At 42.6% G+C, this 18,121-nt stretch overlaps 2 protein-coding genes across 4 annotated transcripts in view; one reads left to right on the top strand and one right to left on the bottom strand.

Annotated features, from left to right (window-relative positions):
• ARMC10 (armadillo repeat containing 10) overlaps positions 1–7,815 on the bottom strand; it is a 33,838-nt gene extending 26,023 nt beyond the window's left edge. Inside the window, exon 1 of the mRNA XM_037511146.2 lies at positions 7,677–7,815. Within this exon, the coding sequence (XP_037367043.1) occupies positions 7,677–7,815 (139 nt within the window). The remainder of the gene's footprint in view (positions 1–7,676) is intronic.
• A 438-nt stretch (positions 7,816–8,253) lies between these two features.
• Positions 8,254–18,121, top strand: part of FBXL13 (F-box and leucine rich repeat protein 13) — a 141,057-nt gene continuing 131,189 nt past the window's right edge. For all 3 annotated transcript variants that reach the window (XM_054692510.1, XM_054692511.1, XM_037511106.2), the window contains exon 1: positions 8,254–8,413. In XM_054692510.1, coding sequence (XP_054548485.1) covers positions 8,339–8,413 — 75 coding nt within the window. In that variant the 5' untranslated portion in view covers positions 8,254–8,338. The remainder of the gene's footprint in view (positions 8,414–18,121) is intronic.

Below are 18,121 nucleotides of genomic sequence, written 5' to 3'. Positions count from 1 at the left end.
AGAACACCTCAGGCAAGAGACAAAGCTATGTGAATAATCTAATAGTGCTGCCAACTTCGCATTTTTATTTACATGAACAAGGCTTAATGACTGGAATGCTAGAATAACAGTCCTGTTGGGAGCATGGAGGGCGTGGGTAAAGCAAAGCTATAATTGAGAAAAAGCTGTAGCAAATGCTAAATTTATTCAATGACATTTTAGAGTTTATAGCTTCAATCTTAAATAAAACCTTTTACAGAAATATCAGAGTAAAAACAAACGATCTTTAAGACAGCTGTGTTACTGTGTCACAGAGAACATGATTCCTTATAAATGAAACTGATTCCAAGTCTGAGTGTGTTTGTCCACAATACACTGTCCTGGGAGTGGTGTGTGGGGTGTGTATGAGGAGTGTGTGTGAGATACACAATAAGTGATATAGAATGTCACATCTGTATTTTTTTTTAAATAGGAAATTACTGAAGATAATTATCTTTGGGCAATGCAATTACAAACTACTTTTACTTTCTATCCTGTACTAGCAAGTACTTTCTGATTTTTTTTTTCCACAATGAACATGTACTACTCCTATAATTAAAATAACAAAATATATTTCATCAAGAGAAATCACAAAACAATTGAGGGAAAGGGACAGCAAGGATATGCTGGCCTAACAAGCCAAGTAAGAAATCTGTTAGGAAAATCTAAACAGTCAAAACCAGCAAAATCTTTTTATTTTTTTTACATCATTGTTTATTTTTAAGCAATATTTGCTTCTCCCCATCCCCTCAGGTGTAGTCCCCATAGTTTCCTTCCCCAATGCACCTGTGCACCATCACCTCAGTCCCCTGTGCTCCTCCCTCCCTCTGAAAACAAGCAAATTCTTACTACACAGTCTTATCAGAAACTCTGATATGAAAAAAAAAAAACAACAACAAAAACAACCAGATATTCTGAATGAAAAGGATTTGGAGATTCATCCCAAACTCTTGCCTTATAACATAAGGAAACTGAAGCCAGGATCATCTAAGGATTTGTCTAAAGTGACACAGCAGACACCAGAAAAAAAGTTGCAGGGAAGTCTTTTGGCATCTTAATTTTTTCACAGGTAAAATAAAAAGGTTGGTCTAAGGTTATAATTGGTTCCAAAAGCTCCTATGTAGCTCTGAGGTTGTGTGGTTTTATGCACACATGGCAGAAGCATGATAAATTTAACTCATGTTAAAATTCTATTACTTTCCTGTACATTTTCCACAGAGCCACTGCTAAAAATTTTCCAATACATACTTAAATTCTTTATAAATAGCCAAATAAAATTCTATTAGGGAAAAGTATTAAATCACAGAATTTCACCTGGAGGAGCTCCAATGTGACAGTTGAAAGTAAGCGCAGCCAGGAGATGGCATCAAATGGTGACATAGGATGTTCCTTGCTCTGCTTCCAGGGGGATCAACTAAAAATTATTCAGGAATAGCAACACCGCTGAGAGAACCCCACAGCACAGTGACCAACACAGACTACACTGGAAGGAAACATGAGATTCACACATCAGTGACAGAGTTGGATGACGAGAGATGTGTGGTGGCGTTTAGGGGGACTAAGATGACAGGACTGCTAGTCTAGCCAGGGTGCCTGGGGAGGGGAGAGGAGAGATGATGTGAAGATATATACCCTTGACCAGGTGAAGCCCCAAGCAGAAGAGCAAGGGTGCGATACACGAAACAGGATCCTGGCAAGAAGAACAACAGAGAAAGGTCTTGGCCACACCTCCCGCCCCACGCGTCAGGATCTGTACTGGTGACATGAAGTGCACTGACACTGGAGAGACAGTTGAGTTTAAGATCTGGGACCCCAGAGAGAAGGGCTAACATCTTTGCAGTGCACACAAACAAGGCCTTCCCCAGCACATCCCTGACCGTGGCTGGCTCTTTCCATGCGCCTCCGTCACCCCACTGACATAGCAACAGCAATTTACTTGGACAACCTAGTAGGCAGCCGACACCAAAATAAATTTAAAAGTAAAGTCACAGCGCCATCTGTTGGAAAATCTCAGATCAGCTAAGTTCTAAATTGCCAATCCAGATTCCAAATGGGCAGACAGAAAATTAAAGCAGCGGGCTCTTAGAGAACTCAAGGTAATACATCATCAAAGGACAAATGACAACTCTCCAAAATCAAAACTCAAAAACAGGAATGAGTGTATCTTTCTAATGGATAAATAATTCAAAATAGAGATAAAGAACATTCAAAAAAGCAATTCAAAGAGATACAAAAGAACTCAGAAGAACAACTCAGAGACTTAACAGAAAAAGTACGAAATCTTGCCACCTGCAACAGTGTGGATGGAACTGGAGGGAATTATGCGCAGTGAAGTTAGAGGTGAAAGCCTAATAATGGATGATTTCACTCATATGTGGAATAAAAAGGGGGGGGGAAACCACATGTGAAGGAACAGACCAAACCAAACCCTCAGAAATCAGACTAGAGAACTGAGGCTCTGGGGCAGGGAGGCAGGAGGGAGAAGGAGCAAAGGGCAGAGGGGCCTCAACGGACTATGATGAAAGATTTTTGCTGCTTTGTGGTGGGTGTGTTGTGACATTTGACAAGGTGTAAATCTGTAGGGTAGTGATGGCCAGGCCTTTCTCCGCTAGCCTCTGTGGCTATCACCTGCAGCCTTAACTGTGCTAATGCAGGAGGTCTTAGGAGCATGGGCTCGGGGGACACGAGCCTGATGGTGGACACCTGGAGTATGGTGTGGGCGTGCATAAGCGAGCACACCTGAACCTGGCGGCGGAGGCTGTAAGGGTGGCGTCACACAGAGGTGGCTGTGGCGGAAAGGCTGCGAGAGGACAAGTGACTACAGAGAGGGAGGACTATAAGAGGACGCCAGAGAGAGCCCAAAGAGTAACTATTCGTCAGGGGCTGGAGGCCTGTCAGCCTCCTGGCCTCCCTGCTTTGCCAGTCTGCGGGCTTGCCCCACAAGCACTGGCATAGAAAACGCATTAATGCCTGAAAAAAAATCCACCAAGGGCTCTGGACTTGCCTTTACTAGTCTGCCTGAATAGATGAGAGAATCTGCTCTGTGCCTTGCTGCCCAAACAGAATCCATACGCTAAAACATACAGAGTTATAAACCAATGTTATCTCAATAAGAAAAATTAAATGGGGCCTCCCTGGTGGCACGGGGGTTAAAGTCTCAGCACTGTCAAGCTATTGCCAGCCACTGCGGCATAAGTTCGATCCCTGGCCAAGGAGGCGACCCACATGGCGCAGCAGACCTCTCCTGTCCCGCCGCCCGCTGCTCCCTTCAGCAGTGTATTTCAGATCCACCTGTTCTGCTCTCCACTGTGAATCCTCCCACCTGCCCCTTCCCCACTCTGGTCTACACCTCAGTTCTTGCATGCATAAATAAAAATAAATCTTAAAAAAAAAAAGCCAAAGTGAGAAGAAAATAATTAAAACTTAACAGCAGAAATTAATGAAATTAGGGTAATTCAAAAGATAAATGAAAAGAATTGGTTCTGAAAAGATTAACAGACTAAAAAAAAGATACCACTTTAGCCAGAATTAAAGAAAAGACAGAAAATTCAAATAAAACCAGAAATGAGAGATGTAACAACAGATAGAAATACAAAAGACCCACATAAGAGTAGTTATAAATGCCTATATGGTAACAACTGGACAATCTAGAAAAAATGGATAAATTCTTAGAAACATAAAACATTCCAGGACTGAATCAGCTAGAAATAGAAAATTTGAACAGACCTATCACATGGAAATAGAAACAGTAATCAAAAGACTCCCCCAAAACAAAAGCCCAGGATCAGAGTGCTTCACTAATGAGTTGTAACAAATTAAAAAGAATAACAACAACAAAAAAACCCTACACTTGTCAAACTCTTCTGAAAAGTTGAAGAGGGACTATCTCCAAAAACATTTTATGAGTCTTACTATAGACCAGTATCTCTAATGAAGATAAATGCAAATGTACTCAACAAAATACTAGCAAACTGAATTCAACAGACACTGGAAGAATCATACACTGAGAGGAATTTATTTCAGGGCATCAAGGATGGTTGAACACACAGATAAGAGTCAGCATAATTATAAATGAGAAGAATTAATACTGTTAATACTACCCAAAGCCATCTATATATGCAAAGCAAACCCCACAAAATCACACTGGCATTTTTCACAGAAATACACAATCCTAAAATTTGTATGTACACGATAGGTCCTGAATAGTCAAAATAATCTCAAGGTGAACAAGCTGGGGGGCATCACACTTTATTACAAACTATATTACAAACTGTAGTAATCAACAGTACTGTCATAAAAGCAGACACACAGAAGAACATGACAGAACTGAGAGCCAACAAATAAACCCACACATACATGATCAACAAATTTATGGCAAAGGAGTCAAAATATATAATGGGGAAAAGGATAGTCTCTATAATAAATGGTGTTGGGGAAACTGCACAGCTACAAAGAAACTGGCTCACAATCATGCACTATACAAAGATCAACTCAATATAGATTTAAAAATTTTCAGAACCGAAACCACAATACTTCTGGAAGTATTGTGGTAAAACCACTGGTCTTAGCAATGAATTTTGTGATTTGACAAAGTAAAATAAACTAGTAGAATACATCAAAGTAAAATAAAATTCTGGATGCAAAGGAAATTATCAACAAAATGAAAAGGGAACTTACTGACTGGAAGAGATTTGCAAATCATACCTGATAATGGGTTAATAAATATATAATGTTAATACATAAAAATATATAATATATATTTATAGGTAATATATGATATACAAAGAACTAATACATAAAGAACTCATTTATATAAAGAACGAATACAACTCAATAGCAAAAACCTCCAAACACCTTAACAAATCACACAAACTGATTAAAAAGTGAGCAGAGGATCTGAATAGACATTTTTCCAGAGGACATAAAGATGGCCAACTGATATGTCTGTGTCTCTCTCTCATTTAACCCCAAAAAGGAAGGAAATCATGCTATTAGTGACATGGACTGGGCCTTCAGGGCATTATACTAAATGAAATAGGTCAAACAGAGAAAGACAAATACAATATAATCTCACATACACATGGATTTAATAAATCTGACAGATTCACAAAGCAGATTGGTGGTTGCCTTACTGGGGAGTGAAAGTATCAAAAGGTATAAACTTTCCGTTACAAATAAGCTCTGGAGATGTAATGCACAGCATGATGATTACAGTGAATACTACCTATTTTAAATGTTCTCACCACAAGAAAAAAAACAAATTCTGTGCGGTGATAGGTGTTACTATACTTATTGTGGTGATCATATCCCACTGTACACATTAAGCTGTACATAGAAACTAATACAGTATAGATTAATTGTATCTCACTTAAAAAAAAAGACCCTCTGAAATCTAAGAATAACTCAAACAATGGAAATTTCTCATCTTCAAAGATAAAGGTTAAGGAAGGTGCAGGGTAAGTTTATTGTCAGGCTTTTTTTGCCCTCCCGCCATTAGTGTGGATGATGGATCCCTGTGGTCCTGAACACATGCCTGATGGTGGGCACCTGGAGTGGTGTGTGGGCATACTTAGGTGGGTACACCTGGGCTGAGACTGGGCATACATATAAGGGTGGTGTCACCGGGAATGAGCAAGAAGAGAATGACAGAGAAAGAGAAGCAGGGCCTCCCTGGTGGCACAAGGGGTTATGAAGCAATCCACAGCCTATGAAGCAATCCACAGCCACTGCAGCATGAGTTTGATCCCTGGCCGGCCAGGGAGGAGCCCACATGGGGCAGCAGACCTCTCCTGTCTCGCCAGTTGTTTCCCTCAGCAGTGTACGTCAGTCCATTTGCCTGTTCTGTTCCCCACTCTGCCTCTGATGAATCCTCTCACCGGGCCTCACCTCTGGCCTGTACTCCAGTTCTTGTATGCATAAATAAATATTTAAAAACAAAAAAAGTGAAGCAGAAGGGAGAACATCACCAGGAGAGAACACTGGAGCGCCCAGGAAGAGTGAAGACTTGCTGGGGGTTGGGTGGCCTGCCAGCCTTGGGGGAGAGGGGGGGCGCGCACCCCCACCTGCCTTGTACTTGGTAAAATCCCAATAAAAGCCTGAAAAAGCCACAGAGGGCTCCAGGACTCTCCTTTACCCTGTACCCGTCTGCATAGAATCATAGAGATCCTGCTCTGTGCCATCTTGCCACTACAGAAGGGAACTGTGACTTACTTTTAAGTTGTCTGACTTAGGAAATGGTGATTTGGGAAACTGATAACTAAGTTTAAAAGACTTTGTCAGTGTTCATTAGGTTGAGTCCAGGTCACCTGGTCAATTACTTACACAGAAATTACTCTGACAAGCAACAAACTAGTCTTTGTAAATAAAAGTAAATATAATTTTTTAAAAAGGATTTCCCCTTGGGTCAAAACAGAGGTTTCCCCACTCCCCTTTCTTAGAGCATTTGCTTGATTATACTAGTAATTATAAACTCCATATCTATCTGTCAAACATAATGTAAAATGCCTTACAAGTAAGTCTCCTACGATGCCCCAAAGTATTTTTCAGGGGCTTTGAAGTCATCTGTTTAAAAAGTAAATACCGAAGACAACAGGACCCTGATCTCCTTGTCTTTGCCTTTTACGATGGGCACCTGGCTCCTTCTAGCAACAGTAACCACCGGCTTAACCGTACAGAGAGGTGTTATTCTTCTCCTGGATAAAGGCAATTAGTGATCACAAACAGTGATCAAGTCCCAGTGAATTTAGGATGAACTATGTGTAGCAAGTGGTGCAATTTATCTTGTCAGAGTGCAGGTAATACGAATAGTTTCTATCACCTGGTTACGTAAATTAGAATTGTTTTTGCAATCCCATTATAATGCAGACTGCCTGTCGTGTGCATGGCTATCTAGTAATGCTTATTCAATAATAAAGTGGTTTAGTTCTTTTCCACAGTTGGAGAGGAGTTTCTTGGTTGGCAGGAGTATTGTCTTTATTACCCTCCCAGCTTCCACGGCCTGAAATATCCTTCCAGAACTTTCACCAAAGAAGAATCCCGAACGCACCAATCAACTTTCAATTACATTTAGCCAAAAACCTAATCACAAGTTTGTCTGTTGCAGTTTGCTCTCCCTCAGTGTCTCTCGGGATCCCATTTCAACTTTGCATTTATATGGACCATAGTGACTTGAGGGGCACCTCCCCTCTCAGAAGCCAAGCAAATCCACGCAAAACTCGACGCACCTCCCCCTTCCCGCACCGCCCGCCCCGGCGGCGACTCTTCCCCAAGGGTAAAAAGCGCGCAGAATTTCTCAACAGTCGGGAGTCCCTTTGGTAGCACAGGGGCTCGGAGGCAACCAACATGCTTTTGAGAAACCTAAACCTTCGGGTGACGCCAATCTTGGGGCGAGTTTTCACGCCAGAATTGGGAACAAAGAGAAGGCAGGCGGCGGCTCTAGACCCTACCCGCTCCAATCAAGGGGCTGCTCCACCTTCTGCACCTGGGCTTCCTCGCCCTCTTCACGCGTCACCCTCTCTCCTCTCGCTCAGCCCCTTATTTTACTAAGCGCACCTGAAAGCCTCGAGCACCAGGTGCGTCTTGGCCCCGCACCCCGACCCCGGCCTCGGAAGGCCCAGGTCCCCCGTCCCGCCCACCTGCCAGGCTCCCGGGGGCCTCACCTGCGGACTCCGAGGGTCTCAGCCGAGGCTCGCGGTCGCCTCGCCGCCGGCCCCGCGCCAGCCGGTACGCGCAGTAGCAGGCCCCGGCGCCCAGGACCAAGCCCGCCGCCACCCAGCCCGCGTGCCGGGCGCCGCCCATGCTGCCGCCGGGGCTGGGGCGCGGGCGCAGCGCTGGGCCTGGCGCGCGAGACCCCAAGGCCAGCGGCTGGCGAGGTAGCTGGGGCACCGGCGGGCGACGCTGAGAGGAAATGGGGGTCGGAGCTCCGCCTCCCGGAAACCGCCCAGCTAAAACCCAGAAACCTCCTACTCGGCCCCAGACGCGCCCCGGCGGCTTCCACGGGGCGGGGCGCGAGGGCTGGCGAGAGGGTGTCTGTGAGGAGCTGCAGCCTGGTGCCCCAGAGAAGGGACGCTGCGGGGTGCGGACGGGAGGCCAGCTTCCCCCCGCCTCCCCGCCGGCCCATCCCGCGCGCGCGAGCCCGGGGTCCCTCCCGAGGCCGCCGCTTGCAGGAATCGCCCGGCGTCCCCGCGTGGCGCGGCGCCGCTTCCGGCCCCGCGGTTGCCAGGGCAACGGCAAGACGCGCTCGCTCTGGGCTGCGAGCCCGACGCCTTCCGCGCTGCTTCCGTGGGGAGCAGGCGGGAACGCAGATTTTCAAACCCTGGTTATGTCCTCGCTGCGCACTGCCAGCCCCAGGCTGAGGAATTACTTCAAGAAGAACTACATCCCTCAGATATGCGAGGTACTGGAGCCAGGAGGCTGCGGAATTACCAGAGGGAGGAGCCAGAAGCCATTCTAGAGGGGCGTCTAGGGGGTGGTGGAGAGCGAGTGAAGGAGAAGCGGATTGGGAAAGGATAAAGCTAGCTTTGGACCAGGCGGCGGGCTGAGCTGAAGATGGAGGTCAGAGAGAAGACGGGTGGCTGGCGGGGGAGTGGGGCACGTCTACTAGGGAGAAAGCACAGGGCCTCCGGACAGAAATCCCAAACTCCAACTTTTAAGATTTGAACAAGAGGACAAAAGTAGTGAGAAAAAAGTGTCCTAGCATCCGAAGAGGAAAATCTGGAGAGTGGGCAGTACTGGTGTTATATTATAGGGCAGCCCCGATATTGAACGTGTTTGCTGGCTGTGGGTCCTCACCCCCGCGCGCTTACAAGGGACTTATTAATACTCCACTACAGGCACACACAAAAGGTTAATAAAAGGTTTATTTACAAGGGAAAAGGAAATAAGGAAAATGTACAACTCAGGGAAAAAATAGGGAAATAAAGTCTTTAATGCGTCCTACCCCATCCGACGACCTGGAAACCCAAAAAGCACTCTCTGAGCTGGCCGGATGCTGCGAGCTGGCGGAGAGTCAAAATGGGGGACCCCTCCAAAGCCCACGTGTCTGGCTTTATAGCAACCTGGCTGCTTAACCCCACCCTCAGGTCCCAGTCACCTTCCCTTTGGTGGTGATGGGATTTGGAGTTCCCAGTGTCTTTGGCTTTGGCCTGGGGTGGGGGTGGAGTCCACAAAGCCTGTATGGAATTAGCTTTAGGACATCCTTTTCCCCCTAACAGTGGCGCCTTAGATAAGGACCTGAGGGGGTTTGGTGGATTGGCCCACAGTGAGACTGGGGTAAGTTACAAAGGAGCAGTTTGAGGTTAGTCCAGAGAATGGACGCCAAGACTTTTGTGAAGGGAAGGACTCCCAACCAAGATTGCCTCAAACAGGAGTCGGTTCCCTCCCCCCCTCCCCCAACAATTTAAGGGGATTATCTCTTATGAGATATTCTAGGTTTGCTTCCTGAATTTTCCAGTTACTGATTGTGTGATTTCTAAATCTCTCTGCCTCAGTTTTCTTTATAATAAGTTCCAGATAGGTGAAAAGCAGGCCTTTATTTTCTAGAGTGGGAGAAGTGATTATGAAAGGAAAAAATGAGAAAATTGTAAAATGTGTTCCCAGGCAGATCAGTTTTAGTAGAGAAAACATATGAGGGGCTCCCTGGTGGCGCAAGGGGTTAAGACACAGCATTATGAAGCTATCCGCAGCCACTGCAGCACAAGCTCAATCCCCGGCCAGGTAGGTGACCCACATGGCACAGCAGACCTCTCCTGTCTCGCCTGCTGCTCCCCTCAGCAGTGGATTTCAGTACATCTGCCTGTTCTGCTTCCCACTCAGTCTCTAGTGACTCCTCTTACCCCCCGCATCTCTGACCTGCACGCCAGCTCTTGTATGCATAAATAAATAAATCTTCAAAAAAAAAAAAAGAATACATATGAATAGTGGTGATCTGGAAATCAATTCCTTTACACTATTTATACTTAGAAAGCTTTTGTGGACTCCTAGGGGTTTGCATATCTCACTTAAAGACTATTGGGTTATATGTTCAACTCAAGTTAGTCAGAGAACTTACTATTTTAAGAACAGTCAGCCTTTTTGGGCAGGGGGACAGCAATCATAGTCAGCTGAGGGTGGGGTACATTAGGCCATTCCATCAGCAAATAGAACAACTCTGTGCTAATAGAACACCTCAATGACTTTTTTTTTCCCCCCTGTGGGCCCCTCGCCTGTGGCCAGGGATCAAACTGGCGCTGCAGAGGCTGCAAGCAGCCTCACAACCCAGCGCTCAACCGCTGGGCCACCAGGGGAGGCCCCACCACAATGACTTTTAACTACTATCATCTGTGTCTCTGAAACTGTTTTTAGCCCAAACATTTCTACTGAGTTCTCTGCAATTTTACCCACTTGAATGTCCTACAAAAACATTAAGGAAGGAAGAGAAACAGGTGAAATTGATTTTGATAATCTATTTTATATAAGCCAATCTATCCAAAATATAATCACTTCAACATGGATTCAATACAAAATCATTTTCAGTCCTCCGGTTGGGTACATTTTTCACTTATAGCACATGTCAATTTGGACTAGCCACATTTGAAGTACTCAATAGCCACATGTAATTACTACCAATTGTATTGGATCGTGCAGGTATAGATTATCTTGACATATTTAATAAGCCAAGGAAAATTTCTCTTGATCTAGAAATGATAGTTGTTCTCTAGAAGGTTATTTTCTTTTTTCTTTTATTTTTTAACGATTTATTTATGCATACTAGAACTGGGGTACAGGCCAGAGGTGAAGGGGGTGAGAGGATTCACGAGAGACAGAGTGGGGATCAGAACAGGAGGAATGACTGAAATACACTGCTGAGGGGAGCAGCGGGTGAGTCAGGAGAGGTCTGCTGTGCCATATGGGTAGCTCCCTGGCTGGAGATTGAACTCACACTGCAGAGGCTGTGGACAGCTTCACAGCGCTGTGCTCAACCCTTTGTGCCATGAGGGAGGCCCTAGAAGGTTACTTTCAACAGCACCAAACTTCTGGAACTCCAGGAAGAATATGAATGTCACAGTAAAGGCATAGGAGATCACTGGGGTCCCATATGGACAGCTGTTTTCACATGCACCTAAGGAAATTGATATCAATTTCAAATCACAGAATTTAGATTTTGTTAAAATGAAAGAATATGAGCAAGCTATAGACTGAATGTTGCATCCCCTCAAATTCATATGTTGAAATCTCTAATGTGACGGTTTTTGGAGATGAGTCTTTGGAAGGTGAAGCAGAGCCCTCATGAATGGAATTAGTGCTTTTTATAGATAAGTCCCCAGAGAGCTCCCTTTCCCCTTCCATCATGTGAGGGAACTGCAAGAGGCAGCTGTTTACAAACAAGGAAGCAGCTCTCACCAGATAAAGACTATGCCTATGCCTTGACCTCGGAATTCCCAATCTCCATAATTATGAAAAATATATTTCTATTGTGTATGAATCACCCGATGTATGGTGTTCGGTTCTAGTAACCCAAATAGACTAAGTCATGGATGAGCCCTTTAAACCCTTAGCACAGAGGACCTTATGAAAGCCCTCTGGGACACAAGTGGCCTTCCTTCTATCTTTTTGAATTTTGCCATGCTTTGGTATCCCTCTTTGGATACTCTATATATGCCTCCCTTTCCAGATCTACACAAATGAAACCTTTCCTAATAAAGGGCAAATAAAACACATGGAAAATCCATGATGTCTAGTGTCTTAGTCTTTTTGGACTGTCTTAACAAAATATGATAGATTGGGTGGCTTAAACAACAAAAGTTTGGTTTTTTTGTGATGCTGGAGGTTGAAAGTCTGAGATCAGGGTGTTAGACTAGTTGGGTTCTGGTGAGGGCTCTCTTCCTATTGCCAGCTGCTTTTCCCCATTCCCTCACCTGGTATAAAGACAGAACAAGCTGTCCGGTGTCTCTTTTTATAAGGATGCTAATCTCATCATGAGAAACCTACCCTTACAATTTCATCTAAACCTAATTATCCCGAAGGTTCTATTTCCAAATCCCATGACATTGAGGATTAGGACTTTAAAATATGCACTTGGGGGAACACAATTTAGCCATAGCAGGTAGTAAATGTAAGAAAACTTATCTAACCTACCGATACCAGTAAATTGTAGATGAAAATGAACTTCTATTTTACACTTATCAAATCACCAAAAGTAAAAATTTTATAATTCTTAGTGTTGTTGAGGTGAAATGGACACTCCAGTTGGCTGCTAACTAGAGTATAAATTGTTTATACATTTTTTTTTGGAAAACAAATTTGAAATACATTTGAAGAGCTTCAAAATTGACCTTTTCATTCTATATTCTTAGTAGAAATCTAGAAGTAGAGATAAATATACATACACTTAATCATTAATAGTGATTAATATGTATATCATAAATTTTAATAATGGGGAAAGTGAGAAACAACCTCTATGGCTAATAATTTAAAATTATTAAACAGGGCCTCCCCGGTGGCGCAGCGGTTGAGCACTGGGTTGCGAAGCTGCCCGCGGCCTCCGCGGCGCCCATTCGATCCCCGGCTGCTCCCCGGCCACCGGAGGAGGGTCCCACATGGCGCGCAGACCTCTCCTGCCGCCCGCTGCTCCCCTCAGCAGTGTGTTTCGGTCCTTCTGCCTGCTCTGCTCCCCGCTCTGGCTCTGGTGAATTCTCTCACCCTCCCGCGCTTCTGACTGTACCCAGTGCATGTATAAACAAAACAAACAAATAAATAAAATAAATAAATAAAACATGCCTCTATTAAAAAAAATTTTTTTTTTGGAAAAAAAATTTTTGAAGGAAATGTAAAAATGTTCACAATGTAATGATTAGCCAGGAAAAGGATAGAAAACTACATATAGTATGATACTAGTTTTAGTTTTGTGAAAAATATATGGATTGAGGAAAGTTTGACATTAAAATGTTTGTAAGAGGTTATTTCTAGTGGACAAGATGATGGTTGATTTTTTTTTTTGTATTTTTTTTTCTAAATTTTCCAAATTGCATAGAGCATACATTATTTTTATAAGCCGGAAAAAATGTTCACATATTAAATAAAATAATACAATTCTGGCTTAAATGTGGTAGAAAAGCCAACCCTTTTTTGCTATCCCCTAGTATTTTCAAATAAACTTTCTTGACAAAGAATTAGAAAGGAATAAACAAAGAAAGCACAGGCTGTAAAGCAGCCATTGCTGGAAAGTGCTGCTTCCTCCTCCTAGGCAGCCAGCTGGCTGGCCTGGTTGAAGGCCTGTGTCTGGCCTCTCTGGGACAAGAGCCCTTTTGCCTCTGGCCATGCTGCTGAGTTCTCACGGACAACTTGCGACCCAGCTGGCCCCTTCATGAAACCTTCTCCCTGGCATAGTTCCGTGTGTGGCTAATGGCACACTAGTTGTGTTTTTGCTTTTTTGGACTCCTGTGCCTCTAAGGACTCCTTTTGGAGATGTGCCGCAAGAGGAGAAAGGGCGGGGGGTGGGGGGTGGGGGGTGGAGGGAAGTGGGGTGAAGAGAGCTCTGCTTTTTTTCCCTTTACACCCATCTACACACTGAAGAGTAATTCTGTTTTTATCTGAATTATATTTAGGGATTCCCATGAATGGGTTTAAATTTTTTTTCCTGATTTTTAAGATGTATTTGAAACTGCAGAATCAATCACCATGATTCTGTAAGGGAATATTTTCTCATTGTTTATGTCCTCAGCCTCCAGTGAGCTAATCTTTTCTTCCATTGACCATCATTAACTACTACTACTTTCATGCAGTCCAGAATCATTTTTTATACAAGTTATAAACACTAAGATACAGGAAGTTCTTGTTTTTTAGACCTAGGAGTCAAATTTTTTTTAACTTTCATTTTAGACTTGAAATAAATGAATTAAATGATAAACTAGTTGGAAAATTGGGCAAGAAAATTTATTGAGTCAGAAAAGATACGTTTCAAAAATTTGAAGTTTTTTAAAAAAATAACTAAATGTAGATATTCAGAGTCTGCATCTAGAGAGAACTGAAGGAAAACTCAGCATTGCCTCTGAGATCTTGCTCTCACTCTATTCATCATTTCTCTCTCTGAGACTCTCAGCTATTCTCTCCCTCATCTTCCTCCCAACTGTTGGAATATCCTTCCTTGAAAATATTCCTTTCAAAAGACATTTGCATTTTTAAAGGTATAATTAAGATGGACACCCACATAATGACGTCCTACTGGTAGAATTTCACACAGCAGTTCATCATAAATACTTAAAAGACTGTTTCTCCCTCAAATTTCTACCAGGCAGAAGTCAGTGCAATTGTCTATAAACAAGAACTGTCACACTGGGGCCAAAGATGAGCTAAATATTATGGGTATAGTGTTTCTACTACATTGTGCAGCTTTATATATAGTGATTGTACCTGAGAGAGAAAAAGTCTGCTTTTCAAATTATTAGCTCAAATACCAGTTTCATGTCAAGATTTCATGTCAGTTTTGGTAGATTAAAGGAGCTTGCAAAACTAGATCTTCCCAGCAGAGGGCAGATTTAAGTTACAAATCATGATTTGTTTTCTATTTTTATGTAAAATAAAAAATGTTTTGATTTTTATGGAAGGTTTTTATGTTTTATGTTTCTTTCAGGATTGTGTTCCCAGTTTGCATTTTTAAAATATTGTACTAATTTCTAAATCACATAGATACTTTTAAGGGGTTAACTACTGCACATATACATCAGAGATATAAGATTCAGGAATTACTAAACATGTTAGCAAGAGACCTCTGGCCAATGTAAGATAAAAGGAACTGGTTGTACTAACTCATTTTGCTGCCCATAGGGCCAAGGTTGTGACTTCTCCTAAGGGCAGTTCATATTGCTGAGAGCTTTCAACCCAGTCAGCTAATTTACAGATGCAATTCCAGAGGTGAGCCAATGGATGAGGCAAAAGCATAGGATTTTTATTCTCCAGTAAGAGTTTACTTATCTAGCGATTAGGAGGCCAGAAACTGTCTCCCCATGGTGCCAGGCACAGTCCAGCAGGTATCAGAATAATTTGTCATCTTGCTCTCTTACCTCTTGGAGGCTGCTGCTCCTCACCTTGCTCTCTTACCTCTTGGAGGCTGCTGCTCCTCACCTATCCAGTTTGCTTTCAAATCTGTCAAATTCAGATCCATCTTCCTCTCCTGAGATCTTTTCTGAATGACTGAAGCCAGTTGACCCCTTTCAATAATTTTCAACATTCTTTCAGTTATACAGCTTCTAAAATAAAAATTTGGCATTTTGTATTTAAATGTCAATAAGACACAGAAGCCACTTTCTTTTTGCTTTTTAACTTGTGAACTTCCATAGAAACAAATTAAGACATCCCCCCACCTCAGTAGAGTGAGCCAACTCCCTCTCATTTGTGAGAGGTCACTGTGGACATGTTTTGGGGGTTGGGCAGAGTAGGAAGGTGGAAGGGACTTTGAACAGTATTTAGGAACTTAAAACTTTGTTCCTAACTAAAGTTTTTTGTTACTGTGATATCGACATTGCATTTTTAAAAGCAATCTTATCTAAAACAAACAAGGTGAGCACTCTATGTTGATTATTCTACCTTCTATTTAAAAGAAGACTGTTTCTGGGTTTGCATATAAATAAAATATTTTCAGATAGATAATGTGGCAAAAAAACAACCCTCAAGTTTTCTGGAGGAAAATACACATGTACATAATTTGTAGGAGCACATGGTATGAGAATGGGAGCTGCCTTGGGTTTTTAGTTTAAAAACCTGCTAACTCTCGGAATTATCACAGATTATCTATGACCCCAGAGGTGAGACTATACCTTGTAGAAGCCAAGGCCATCCATAGTGTGAGCCTGGAAACAAAACGAACTGTTACTCTCCTGTGCATGGCCAGGTTTGATCAGGAATGACCTATTGGGTCTAGAAGAGGACTCAGCCCCTACCACAGAATTCTGACTCTCTGCTCTTCTCTTACATGAATCCTTTACTCTAGCCAAACAGGTCTGTGTCTTTGAGGTTTTGCTCTCGCCAAGAGAAAGACCTGTGAACCCCTAGTCCTCGCCTTGCCACTTAGAAATTTCACCAACTCCTTAGGGCTCGACAGGCATTTGGTTTTCACTTTTATCTCTGTGCTTATGGAACGATTATTTTTGGTATTGCTATTTAGGCCATTAGTTTATTTCACTAGGTTTATCTGAAGATCTAAATAGAAAAAGAAGGTTAGCTCTCTTAACTGTCTTATATCTACCCATAGTTCTAATAGATAGTTACTATCTTACTACTTAAACTCTTATTCTATCAAGTTCTCTTTCCTAATGATTTCCCCAAAAGCATTTTTCCTAATCTTTTCTATTAGATATGATAGTGTCTGTCTGTCTGTCTCTCTCCATAGAGTGCCCTTTGAATAGTCCAGGGAATATTTTTTTCTCTTTGTCCAAGCTGTTTTCTCTAACGGAGGTGATAATTAGCAGTGCTAAGGTTAGCAATGATATAATCCTGCTGTCATTATTACCTATTTTGTACCTATTTTTGTGCTATTCAAAGTACTTTACATATATTAATTCATTTAATTCTCATGCTAGCCCTATGACATATATACCTTGACTATCCCATGTCTAGTTTAGAAAACAGACAAACAGAAGTAACTTATTATAAGTTATATACTAGAAGATTGTAGATCCAGTGTTTAAACCCAGTGGGCTCTACCCACTGCATTATCTTGCTCTTTGAAAAATGGGTAAAAGTGGAAAGTAGAAGCAACTATCTTGGATAAACCCATGTTTGATATCAGTACCCAAATATCTTTCAAAATATTGGAGAAATATTGGAGACTGAGATTACTAGAGTCAAAACAAAGTGAAGGATTGCACAATTGTTTTGTGAATTCACAAGTTTCGGAAAACTGATCCAGATTATTAAGTCATAGTCTTTTTGTCCTTGATTGTGTAAGTTTTTACAAAGATGGTTAGCAAATGATTCCATCCACAATATGACAGAACAGGGAGGTTCTGATGAACATCTTGCTTAAATACAATTATAGAAAAACTAAATTTTCTCAGAAAATTTCACCAGTTTATTGCCAATAACAGTGAACCAAAACATGCATCTTGCTTTGAGGTTGGTAACTCACTGTTGGGACAAAGCAGGGAGACAGTAAGGGAGTAGTGGCCAGGACAGTGGCACTACCAGTCAGCTGAACAAGCTGGGAGCTGCACACAGACTGTGTGGGCACAAAGACCAGGTCAGGGAATTTTATTTAGTGAGTGGGGGAATACAAATCTACTTATATATGGGCACTGGGGTTGTTGGGCTCAGTTATGGGAAATCTGGCTGCTGGCAACCAGGCAGCAGAGCCCCCCTCCTTCTCTCTGCTGAGGGAGCTGAGAGAGAGAGATCAGATGCACATTTTACACAGAGAAATTCACGCATCCTGTGCTAGCTACAGCTTGATTGGCACCAAGTCCTAAATCCCTGTGCCAATCACCATGCCAAACCATGTGTGCCCTGAACTAACTCCTGCGCCAAGCCCTGTGCATTCCTTCCCAAGGCCCAGGTGACCTGCCCACTGACAGGAGTTGCAAGAGGTGGACCCTGGAACCTGGGCAGTGTGAAGCAGTGAACTGTATTAGCTTTGCAGAACAAGAGAAGAATCAACTTAACACAGACCAGTGGAGCAGAATAGACAACCCAGAAATAAACCCACACAAATATGGACAGTTAATATTGGACAAAGGAGCCACAACCACACAGTGGAGAAAGGAAAGGCTCATGGATAAGTGGTGTTGGGAAATGTGGACAGTCAAATGCAAAATACAAAACAAAAACCAAAAAAACTAAATTCCTATTGAGCATTAATTCCTATTGAAACTAGAAAATACCATAAAAGAAAACCCAGGTGATACAATCCTGGATAGAAACTGCAAAGATGTATTTGGGGTTGCAATGTCAACAGAAAGGGAAACAAAAGCAAAAATAACCAAATGGGACTGCATCAAACAAAAAGCTTTTGTACCTAAAAAAACCCAGCTAAAACAAAACAGCAGTCTACGGACTGAGAGAATATATTTGCATAGCAAACATCTGACAGATAATTTCCAAAATACATAAAGAATTCATATAACTCAACAACAAA

Source organism: Talpa occidentalis, unplaced genomic scaffold (assembly GCF_014898055.3).
Source record: "Talpa occidentalis isolate TD23 unplaced genomic scaffold, MPIMG_talOcc4v2.1, whole genome shotgun sequence".
Lineage (NCBI taxonomy): Eukaryota > Metazoa > Chordata > Mammalia > Eulipotyphla > Talpidae > Talpa > Talpa occidentalis.
This window is presented reverse-complemented; position numbering and strand designations above follow the sequence as displayed.